At 42.7% G+C, this 12,004-nt stretch overlaps 1 protein-coding gene across 3 annotated transcripts; it reads right to left on the minus strand.

The window, feature by feature from the left end:
* Positions 1-1,097: 1,097 nt before the first annotated feature.
* Positions 1,098-4,147, minus strand: LOC136529232 (uncharacterized). 3 transcript variants are annotated; one of them, XM_066522323.1, is made up of 9 exons: positions 4,052-4,147; positions 3,070-3,964; positions 2,821-2,986; positions 2,605-2,689; positions 2,416-2,517; positions 1,917-2,307; positions 1,742-1,840; positions 1,428-1,649; positions 1,098-1,268 (listed from the first exon to the last, which is right to left on the minus strand). In XM_066522323.1, exons 5-8 carry the CDS (start codon positions 2,451-2,453, stop codon positions 1,461-1,463), a joined length of 717 nt encoding a protein of 238 aa, XP_066378420.1. In that variant the 5' UTR covers positions 2,454-2,517; positions 2,605-2,689; positions 2,821-2,986; positions 3,070-3,964; positions 4,052-4,147; the 3' UTR covers positions 1,098-1,268; positions 1,428-1,460. The 3 variants fall into 3 exon arrangements, with proteins under 3 accessions (XP_066378420.1, XP_066378418.1, XP_066378419.1); XM_066522321.1 differs by having other exon boundaries at positions 3,070-3,976; XM_066522322.1 differs by having other exon boundaries at positions 2,795-2,986; positions 3,070-3,976.
* Between the last annotated feature and the right edge of the window lie 7,857 nt (positions 4,148-12,004).

Genomic DNA, 12,004 nt, shown 5'->3' on the forward strand with positions numbered 1-12,004 from the left:
TATGTGGGCTTGTGTATAAACTTATTGCTACTCAGTCGCTTAAAATTGTGACTCATTAAAAAGCTAATCGCAGTTAAACTAGTGTCAGCCTTTTGAGCCTCATGAACCCCATGTTATATTTGTTGAGTATGACATATACTTACGCTTGCTTTACTTTTCAATTATTTGGATAAAAATCCTGGATGGGTACCAAATTGCTAGAGTTTGGAGGAATTAGGCTTGTGATCAACCAGTCAGTTGTCTCTGTGGATTGGAGTCTTCACCCGAAGATCGGAGTTGTCTTTCCGTTGTTTGCTATCTAAGGTTATATCCTTTATACTAAGTACGTTATATATTGAGCATTGTCTTTCGATATTACCCTTATTTGTAGCTATATGTGAGATTTGACTTCCAGGGCTCACATATGGTGCGTATCTGGTTTTGTTCTTAAAACCGGGTGCTACACTGCAATATGACAATACTGCCACAAGTGAACCTATCACAAGATAACTTTATCGCCATGTAGTGTGCTCCATTGCATCATAGAAATCTTGCAACGTAACAAATTTGGTGGCTAGAGTCATAATTGCCACATTCATTTGCTGGTGGTAATAGATGGGAAATGCAATGAATCATTGTTGGGAGCAATAGATGGAAAATGCAACAAATAATTGTTGGTGGTAATAGATAGAAAATGCAATGAAGCATTGTTGTTGGTAATAGATATAAAATACAATGATTCATTGTTGGTGGTAATAGATGGAGAATGCAACGAATCATTGTTGGTGGTAATAGATGAAAAATGCAATGCGTCATTGTTGGTGGTAGACACGCCCTATAGCAATACATAAAGTTTGTGGCAATAATTTATATTGCAACAACAAACAGTGGTTGTGTGGTAGTTTGTTGCAACGAGGGCATTTTGTCTAGCATATTTTTAATTTAGCTAGAAATTTAATAGTTGTTACAAAATAATTGTGCCATGCGTATTGATTTCACCATCACATATAAGAACTCAAACCTTCATTAACTTCAAATATATGTCTCAACCAAAGTAATAATACAATGACCAGAGTACTGCTAAAATAAACATGACCACAATAGAATAAAAACTTCATCTCTGTATCAAGTTTGCAACTATGTTTGGCATAAAAAAATAGAACAAAATATGAGTTCGCTTATTGATCGCTTCATGCTCCATCGCCCATCAGCACTTCATTCTTCTAGCTATCCATCACTAGCATATAGCCATAAAGCTTTCTCTAAATATTTTGGGTGTTCGCGCTTTTCTGCAATTCATGAACACATATAGAATTTATTATTAATTTAATATAGGAACCTTGGTGATTAAATGCATGGAATAACTAAGCACGTGCAAATTTAATGATCATAGTGGCATAGCAAAGATATAAAGTAAATAAAGGAACAATCTAAAATATCTCATATACCATTTGGGATATGAAATTTAATGATCATAGTATTCATACCTGCAGTTTTTTCATTTGATTACGAGTCCTCAATAGTTGTTGGGTAGAAATTACATGATTCAATGACCCATTGGCACCATTCTTTTTCTGGAAAAGAGGCCTGGTTGCACTAATTTTTGTTGTCGTGGTAGTACCTTCATCAACTACCTTTTCTGTGGTCAACACGCTTGCTAGTCCATTATTCTGCCAAAATGAACGCTTTGATGTAAACAAGTTGCATTTTATATGTAAACATGTTGCATCTTTTGTAAGTAATCTTGTTGCAATTTTATTACCTCTATAGTTGCATCCTCTATGCGTGGTGGTGTGATGAAGTTGTTGTCGACACTTGGGCCGTTTGGAACCTGTGTGGTGTTGATGGTTCCTGTGATAGCCTGTGCAGCCCAAAAGACAAGGAACATTAGCAAAAATAGAGGAGCCAAAAAAAGAACTATGTTCCAAAGTTAGTACCTGCTGCAGTGCCAATTGTATTTGTTGTTGTAGTGTTGACTGGAATTCTTCCCTGATATCTTCAATTTGTTTCATACTTTCTTCCTTATTTCTTTCCCTTGCTGAAACTTCATTTGCAAGCTTTTCTTTTAATTCTTCAACCTCTTGTTGGTGCTGCATTCTTTCTTGTTGAGCTAAAACTTCACTGCAGGCTACATCTTCTTCTTTGTGTTTTAGTAGAGCGCTTCGTGTTGGATATTTCGCCATGTATCCATGTCCATGACATTTGTACGATTTTGTTCCAAGAGTTTTAGAGTAGTTGAGTTGGAAAACTGTGTGTTTCCTCCTCAACCGTAAGGAAGGGACTATCCTTCCCCTTTTTTGCCGCTGTAACTTGGATGCAGGCATTTTCCTAAGTGAAACATGAGAAATAAATTAGGACCATGTAATTTCAAAGAGTTCCAAAATAAGTTTGAAACATGTTGTAATTTTAAAGCTGCAATCATATACAAGCACTCACATAGACATCCCTAGAGTTGTCATTTGACCATTGCCCATCCTTGGTGTGAGTCGTCATCCAAAGTTCCAAATCAGTAGGCTGTTGACCATTAGTCTGGTTTCTCTGAGATGGCAACAATATAATGTAGCATTAGGTAACGGCCACATATATATTTAAGTAAGTAATTAGCTTAGTTAATGTTGTCATCACCTGTTCAAAACTAATTTGGGAAAATGGTTTCGATCCCATGAGATGCTTAGTCTTCTGTTTCTGTCGGTTTCCAGAGTTCTTGGTGCTAATATTTTGCAAAAGGTGTACAAGCAGAGCTCTATTAATTACACTGTATTTAGCAGTGGAATTACAAACGAAACCGAACACCGACGAACTTGGAATCTCTCACTTCCAAAATATAGGATCAAGTAGTACCACTCCATGTTGTCTAAATCTTTAGGCTTATGCTTCATTCGTTGAGAGTCATGGAGTATGCCTTGTATGTCGAACTAAATAAAGCTTTCCATCCTTTGTACATCTCTTTGGCAATTGCACATATCTTTTCACTAGTATCTTCAATATCATCTAAGTCCCAAATTTTCTGTTTGAATGGAAAGACAAATAGAACAGTAAAGCGGAGGTACTGAATTCATAACATTTGTCTAAATAAAACAATTGACTCACCAGCATCTCATCTGCTATTGCTATTTTCACAACGTCCTTCCACGATTGCACTCCTATAAGTGGAGCCTTTTTCCTAGTAAGCACTACAATCTCATCGACGAATGTGCAGTTGTTCTCACCACAGGGGCCTCCCATCAAGGAATCAAATTCAATCTTTCATTTATGAGAGCCGCTCTTAATTCTCTTGATAGTTGCTTTGAAGCCTTTGAGACATCCACGTCCACAAGCTTTGGATCCACCTTATTAACATGTGAAACAATATAATATACATGTCAACGCTGGTGTCTCTGCTGTGTGTGTATGCTCTGTTCTTCCTCCCTTCTTCTACCTCTAGCCGTAGTGTGTGGTCATACAACGTTTGTCGTGGTCGGCAAGACTGATCAGTGGTCGACTCACCTGAGCCGGTGATCCTGTGGGCCAACAACAGCGCACACGCAGCTTGCCTGGCTGTTATCCTCGCCACGTAGTCATGTAGGGAAAATAGTACATCATTGAACTGCTACCTGTGTTTTTTTTTCTACTGTGCTAGAGCACAATGCAAACTCAAACACATTTCATTTCAACAGGAAAACAGAAGGTCCAAGAAATGGTGGAGAGCTAGCCTGGAGCTCTGTCTGCTAAATAAATTCATCAGCTTGCAGTCTATAGGACTTGCTCTCTGCTCAAACTCGATCAGGGCCTGCGATCAGCTCCTTCCTTGCATTAGTAGCCCTCTCACCTTTGAGCACTTTATTTATTGGAAGATTAGCTTTACTGGAGAATACATTCTCCAATCAGACGACTTATTTACTCACTAAGAAAGGTTTATGCAATACATTCATCAATCAGACGACTTCACCGGAGATTAATTTGCTTCAGAAAGGGTGCCGCAAGAACGACCAATCATTTGCAGATTCTGGAAACGATACTACGAGGAAGTCAGCATCATTGGAATTTCCAAAAGTAAAAAAGAGAATTCATTAAGCATGTTGATATAACGGACCTTGGTTGCAACTTTCATCTAGTCCTCACTTCTCAATCTGAAGCACTCCAGCTTACTCATTAATGCTGCAATTCTCCCTGAGGCACCGGCTCTGCAGGCCCTGATCATAGATGATGTTAGAATTTATATATGCATGTAAATGAAGGTGGAATTAGAGACATTGCTGGTGAAGTGCCATGGTCCACCGTCCAAATATTACTATTATTATTCTTCTAAATTCGTATGTAGGGACCAAAAAGTGACATATTATATACAAAAAGATGTCTATGTAAATATTAATGTGGCCGGCGTGTTGATTCCTAAACTTTGCATGTACGTACGTATTTACCCATCTGTGTATCAATGCGTGCACTTCATGGCTCACTAGATCTTCTGTACATGGTTGAATAGATGTTCTGCACACTTCATTATTTAAAGGTTTTTTATTTATCTGTAAATCGCGTCACGTCTTGTGATAACTAATACTAGAATAATAGCAATCGAGCTCCTGGCCATTTATATTAAATTAGTTTAAATGAAACCAAGAAATTAAGTAGAGATTACCTTGAAGAAGATGGGGGTCTAGAGTTTTCTCCTCCAGGTGATCCAGACGTTGCTGTAGGCTCGGTGGAAGCTGCTTTATACCAGGACAGCGTTTAATCTCAAGAACTCTGAGAGATGAGTATGCTTGATGAGCAGGCCCATTCGGTAAGGATTCCAGGCTTTCGCAATCCCAAATCTCGAGTTCTTCCAGCGACGTGACCTCTCCTGACACGGAAACAAGACTGCCGCAACCCCAAATGTCCAAGGTCTTGATGGACGGAGGAAGGTTGGCAACCTCTGTCAAGCCACCGCAATCATATATCTTGGAATTAGAGACATTGCTGGTGAAGTGCCATGGTCCACCGTCCAAGTATTATTACTATTATTATAGTCTCCTAAATTCGTATATGTAGGGACCAAAAAATGACATATATACAAAGATATCTATGTAAATATTAATGTGGCCGGCGTGTTGATTCTTAAACTTTGCATGTACGTACGTATTTACCCATCTGTGTATCAATGCGTGCACTTCATGGCTCACTAGATCTTCTGTACATGGTTGAATAGATGTTCTGCACACTTCATTATTTTAAGGTTTTTTATTTATCTATAAATCGCGTCACGTCTTGTGATAACTAATACTAGAATGATTAAGACAGGAGTAGCGTTTTAGGCAATATAATGACAATCGAGCTCCTGGTCATTTATATTAAATTGATTAAAATGAAACCAAGAAATTAAGTAGGGATTACCTTGAAGAAGATGGGTATCTAGATCTTTCTTCGATCTCGAGGTGATCCAGACGTTGCTGTAGGCTCGGTGGAAGCTGCTTTATACCAGGACATTGAGTAATCCTAAGAACTCTGAGAGATGAGTATACTTGATGAGCAGGCCCATCATCTATGATCAGGACATTGAGTAATCCTAAGGATTCCAGGCATCCACGGTCACAAATCTGGAGTTCTTCCAGTGACGGGACCTCTCCTGACACGGAAACAAGACTGCCGCATTGCGAAATCTTCAAGGTCTTGATGGACGGAGGAATGTTGGCAACCTCTGTCAAGCCACCGCAATCATATATCTCTAGAAATTCTAGGCATGGAAAGAAGCAATGGTTACTGCCGGTTGATGATGACTGCTTCAGTACTACAGATGTAGATGCTCCATCGGACATGGACTCTGGTTTGGAATCAAGCTCCACTTGCTCTGTATGAATGAATGAGATACAACACAAGTCACCGCCATGGTCACCGCTCACCCTAGAACTTTCCTGGCATGCTTTTGGCCTTTATCATGGATCGAGCCATGCCGACCACCATCTGGTTTCACCGCTCCACCACGCCATTCTGCTGTGGCGAGTATGGCGCGGTGTGGTGTCGCAACCACTGTTCGCCTAAACGGCCGTTTAGCCCGTTTACACACCGTTTAAACACTACACGGTGGTACACCGTTTCCGTTTAATCGGTTGTTTTGACCGTTTAAACGGCCGTTTTTCCCGTTTAAACACCCGTTTTGCCCGAATAATGGGCTAAACGGTAGGTGACCGACTGTTTACCGTTTAGCGTTTAGGATAACACTGGTCGCAACACTGATCACCAATTTAGGACTGCACCAGCTTCGTCATCCTGCACAATTCGGAGGCAACACAGGATGGAACACGTCAACAATAAGTTATGTATGATCAATAAAGTTATGTTCGACATAGATCTGAAATACGAACCTTCTCAGTAGGCAGATCGAAAACACCTGGAAGGAGCTGCCATCGACCGGGTCGTGGCGGTGATGGGGGGTGGGGCGCGGGGGAAACCTACAAGACGAGGCTGTGGGGCTCAGATCCGGCCGGGTGTGACTACGGCGGCGTGGGATCCGGGGGTACCTTGCTGGAGGCAGTCGGCGTCGATGAAGGCGGGTTCGGGGAGGGAGGCAGAGCTTAATGTCACCGAGGCTGTCGACGGTGAGACTCGGCATCACGGCATATAGAGGCGGGTGGGGACCGATCCGCTGACCAATGACGGGGCCCGGCGACGTGGCGGTCACGACCACCGAGACTCGAGCGGCGAGACTGCGACGGAACCCTAGCCGCGCAAAGCGAAGGGGAAAAGAGGAGGGAGGGAGTGACACGCAATGCCTGGCATCACTTTTTGTCCAGCTGTTCGGCTAGAGCTGGGCTGCCGAACGGCTGGGCTGATAAGCCCAAGCACATCCAGCCTAGCAAGCCGTTTCATGCCAACCCAACAGGGTGCATGTGCAGTCTGTCAAGCCATCACACCATTCTATTTGTAGAGATTGAAGGCATGGAAAGAAGCAATGATTACTGCTGGCTGATGATGATGACACCGGCTTCAGTACTCTGGAAGCTCGCTAATGGGGAATGGCTAGTGATAGATAGACTGGTACCTCAACTCCACTGCTATTGTCAAGGCCAAAGCTTTGCTACAGACATGGTGGTTCTGGAAGTGCAACCCTATGATGCCATATTAGGGTGTGATTGGCTCCAAGCCCACAACCCTATGGAATGTGACTGGAGGAACCACACTCTCAAGTTCTCAGAGAAAGGCAAGACAGTGACACTTCAAGGATTACAAGATCCACCCCTTCAAATATCCTCTATTTTAGCAACAAAAGTATACAATTCCACCAAAGGTAATGACATATGGGCCTTTGTCCTTGTAGACCACATATCAGATCCCTCCCCAATCAAACAACATGATACCTCCCAAACCCCAGAAGCCATCCAACATATTCTCACAGCATACAAAGATGTTTTCAATGACCCCCAAACACTACCACCCCAAAGAGCCTATGACCATGCTATTCCACTTATTCCTGGCTCTATTCTTCCCATTAACTCCAAACCCTACCACTACTCTCCTTTGCACAAAACTAAAATAGAGAATCAGGTACAGCAGCTCTTGCAAGCAGGACTCATTGCTCACAGCCACAGCCCCTTTGCCTCTCCAGTTCTCTTGGGGAAGAAGAAGGATGGGTCTTGGCAATTCTATGTAGATTACAGAAAGTTAAATGACATGACAATCAAGAATAGATTCCCAATGCCTGTGATTGAAGAAATATTGGATGAACTTTCAGGAGCTAAGGTGCTTACAAAGTTAGACATGAGGTCTGGGTACCACCAAGTCAGAATGCTGCCTGAGGATGAACACAAAACTGCATTCAAGACACATCAAGGTCATTATCAGTTCAAAGTAATGCCTTTTGGCTTGACTAATGCACCTGCTACCTTCCAGTGTGACATGAATCAAATTCTACACCCATTTTTGAGGCAATTTGTATTGGTGTTCTTAGATGACATACTAATATATAGCACTTCATTGGAGGACCATGCTCAGCACTTAGAGCAAGTATTGGATACTCTCAGGAAACATCAGTTATATCTGAAGAAATCCAAGTGCACATTTGCTAAGGACAGCTTGGAATACTTGGGCCACATTATTTCTTCTAAGGGAGTAGCCATTGATCCAAGCAAGATACATGATATGCTACAATGGCCTGTGCCTACTTCTATGACTGAATTGAGGGCTTTCCTTGGATTAACAGGCTATTATAGGAAATTTGTCAAAAATTATGGGCTCATGACAAAACCCTTGACAGCCATCCTTCGGCTCAAACGATTTGCCTGGAACCCTACAGCACAGTCAGCTTTTGATGATCTTAAAGTGGCCATGACAAGAACTCCAGTATTGGCCTTACCTAATTTCAAAGAACCCTTTACTGTGGAAACAGATGCATGCCAAGATGGCATTGGAGCTGTCCTCATGCAGAAGGGACAACCAATAGCATATCTCAGCAAGGCTTTGGGAGAAAAGCATAGATCATTATCTATCTATGAAAAGGAGTTCCTAGCCCTGATCATGGCGGTGGAAAGATGGATGCACTATCTGTAGAGAGGAGAATTCTTCATTCAAACTGACCATAAGTCACTAGCTTACCTCAAGGAGCAGAACCTTCATTCAGACATGCAGAGAAAAGCAATGACAAGGCTAATGGGCTTACAGTTCAAAATTATCTACTAAAAGGGCAAAGACAACATAGCAGCAGATGCTCTCTCTCGGGTTGGACACATGATGGCACTTCAGGTAGTATCAGTAGTTCAACCGGCATGGGTCCAGGAGGTTCTTAACTCTTACACAACTGACTCACAAGCACAGCAGCTATTGCAAAGGTTAGCTATTACCAGTCCAGACACTCAGGGCTACTGTTTGGATAAGGGCATCATATGGTACCAAGGCAAAGTATGGATTGGGAGCAATTCAGCTCTCCAGACAAAACTCATCTCTACCTATCATTCCAGTGCCCTTAGGGGTCACTCGGGCATTGCTGCGACTTACTACAGGCTCAAGAAGCATTTTGCCTGGAAAGGGATGAAACAAGATGTGGATAATTTTGTAAAACAGTGCAACATCTGTCAACATGCAAAGCATTCTCTTCAACATCCTATGGGTCTTCTACAACCTCTACCCATACCAGAAGGCGTTTGGCAAAATTTGACAATGGACTTTATAGAGGGTCTTCCAAAGTCTGAAGGGTGCACTGTCATATTGGTCATTGTGGATAGGCTGACAAAATATGCCCATTTCTTACCAGTCAAACATCCTTATACTGCTGCTACCATTGCCCAATTATTCATGGATCATGTGGTGAAATTGCATGGATTGCCAGCTTCAATTGTTTCAGACAGGGACACCATTTTTGTCAGCCACTTCTGGAGGGAATTATTCAAGCTATATAAAGTGAACTTGCAGCTGAGCACTGCTTACCACCCACAACCTGATGGTCAATCAGAGAGTGTAAACCAATGTTTGGAAATGTACTTGAGGTGTGCTGTTCTAGACTCCCCGAAGTCCTGGAAGTCCTCGCTTTCCTTAGCTGAGCTATGTTATAACTCTTCACTGCATTCTGCTTTGGGATGTTCCCCATTCAAAGCACTATATGGGTATGAACCTAACATTGGAGCAATACCATCTATTCCATCATCAACATCTACTGCTTTGGCTGAGATCATTGAACACCATGAGCTCCATCTCCAGTCCTTGAAAGAGCACGTGGTAAGAGCCCAAAACAGAATGAAACAAGTGGCTGATACAAAACGCACAGATTACCAGTTTACTGTTGGTGATAAGGTGTTACTGAAACTACAGCCGTATACTCAGTCTACAGTTGCTAACAGACCATATCCAAAGATTGCATACAAGTATTTTGGCCCATACACTATACTGGAGAAAGTGGGTTCAGTCGCCTATCGATTACAGTTGCTAGAAGGCTCCATGATTCACCCAGTTTTCCATATTTCGCAGTTGAAACCATTCACTGAGGACTATACACCGGTCTTTGAGAACTTGCCTATCCTCACCGATCTGGAAGCTGCTAATATGACACCTAAAGAGATCATTGATCGTCGCATGGTCAAGAAGGGGAATACTACAATACCTCAAGTGAAGCTGACATGGGTGGGTCTTCCGGACAATGCAGCTACATGGGAGGACTACAACGTCGTCAAGAACAGGTTCCCTGAAGCAGCAGCTTGGGGACAAGCTGCACCTCAAGGGGGGGGGAGGTGTCACACCCAGCGACCACCAGTGAAGGGCGTGCCATGAAGAGGAAGCCGTATACCTCATTAGCTTTACGTATTTCATTGTATTACATTTTCATTATTGAACTGTATTGTGGGGCCGAATGTCCAGTGACTGTAATGGCACATAAGTGCCCGAATCCTGTGCCGTGTCTGGCAACGACTCTTCCAATTGGTAATACAATTCGCCAAGGCAGTGGGGTTTGCCCTGCCGGCATCCTGGTTCCGTACTTGCTCGAGTGCTCACGTCGACGGTGATCCACCGGCGGCCACGGGTGTGACCAAATGAAGCTCATATGGACAAATGAAGCACCTATAAAACCAAACTTATCCAAAGCACTTGGTGGGGGGGTTATTTCTACAATCGATAGAAAGCAGATGAATCTGAGAGCAAAGTAATGTATCTTGGCTGCCTATATCAATGACGTAACATGGGCGTTTGGGTACAGTGGTGTTTCTGGCAACATTTGGAAAAGGGCGATGGGGGCAGAACGAGACATTAGGGTTGAGGAGAAGAGGCGGAAAGAGTGTGTATAAGGTAGATTTGGATGGGTAAGATGACAAGGCAGAGCACCAGGGGCAAAGGCAAGAAGGTCAGGGAAGGACCCCAACAATTCAACAATGGAGTGCAGCAGGCCATCTGGGAGGCCTGCCCAACCTCGAGGCTCAGACATAACTTTTACCGGCAAAAGCAGCTTCTCTGTGACAGATTGTAAACCCAAAGCAATTGTTAGCAGATTGAACTGGATAGAGAATAAAGGAAACAAAGCTGGTAAATTTATACGGAACATGGCTAGCACATATGGTTTGTCATAATGTCAATTGTAAGCATAAGAATGCAGCTGAACAGAACATGCGAAATAATACTAGCCGCAAAACAGTGATTCACGTTATTCCCATGGTTGGATTATATGGATATTTCTGGTTTTACCAAGATAATGCATACCAATGTGTCCAACCTTCTTGCAATATAAAGTCTTTCGAGCACTGTACCTTCTATAGTAATTTCAAAGAGCTATACAAGGATAATAACCTACCATGATTTATCATCATTGTTATTCTACTAGTCTATTATTACAGAAATATAACTAAAACAATGATGTCCTACAATTTAATGGATAAAAGCTAAGCTAACACTATTGGGGATACAGTAGCCATTTTAGATCCGTTCAGCCAACGAAAATGATATGCTTGTCCCGAATTTAATGGATAAGCTTTTCAGTCCAGATCAGAGATAGTTTGTTCCACAAAATATCTACTGCTGCAATCACCATAAGATGCCCTTATAAAAAAACTGAATGGTACTCCTCTGCACGGTTAATGGGGGCCAGTGAGGCCCTTCCCTTCATACAGCAGTGAAGTAAGAATACCTACCAAGATGTAATAAATATGAATAAATATACTTCTAGTTCGTTCAAGATTTCAATACTTGTAAGAACCAACCAAGGCAGACGTTCTTGCAAGGGGGAATCCACACAACACAATGGAGGCAGAGGCGAGGGGGGAGAGGGTACAGTTTGGATGAGCAATGAGCGTACATGCCTGACCGGCAGACCGTGAGTGGTAGATGGCGATGGCGGTGCGGCGGCGAGAACCTCCTACGGCAGTCCGGCGCCGCCTTCGAGCCGGAGGACCGATTCCACACTCTGGACCTGGAAGCTTCCGTGCGTTTGGGCTACCTATATAGATGGGCTTGGGCTTGGGCTTGGGCTTGGCTAGGCGCCTCTGGGGCCGTATGATTTGAGTATGAAACGACTTCATAATTTGAGAGCTGCTAGTGTTTCTTCTAGAGATTGGAATTCCGCTAACTAGTATGAAGTCATTCTGACATCCCAATGATA

Source organism: Miscanthus floridulus, chromosome 19 (genome assembly GCF_019320115.1).
Source record: "Miscanthus floridulus cultivar M001 chromosome 19, ASM1932011v1, whole genome shotgun sequence".
NCBI classification, from domain to species: Eukaryota; Viridiplantae; Streptophyta; class Magnoliopsida; order Poales; family Poaceae; genus Miscanthus; species Miscanthus floridulus.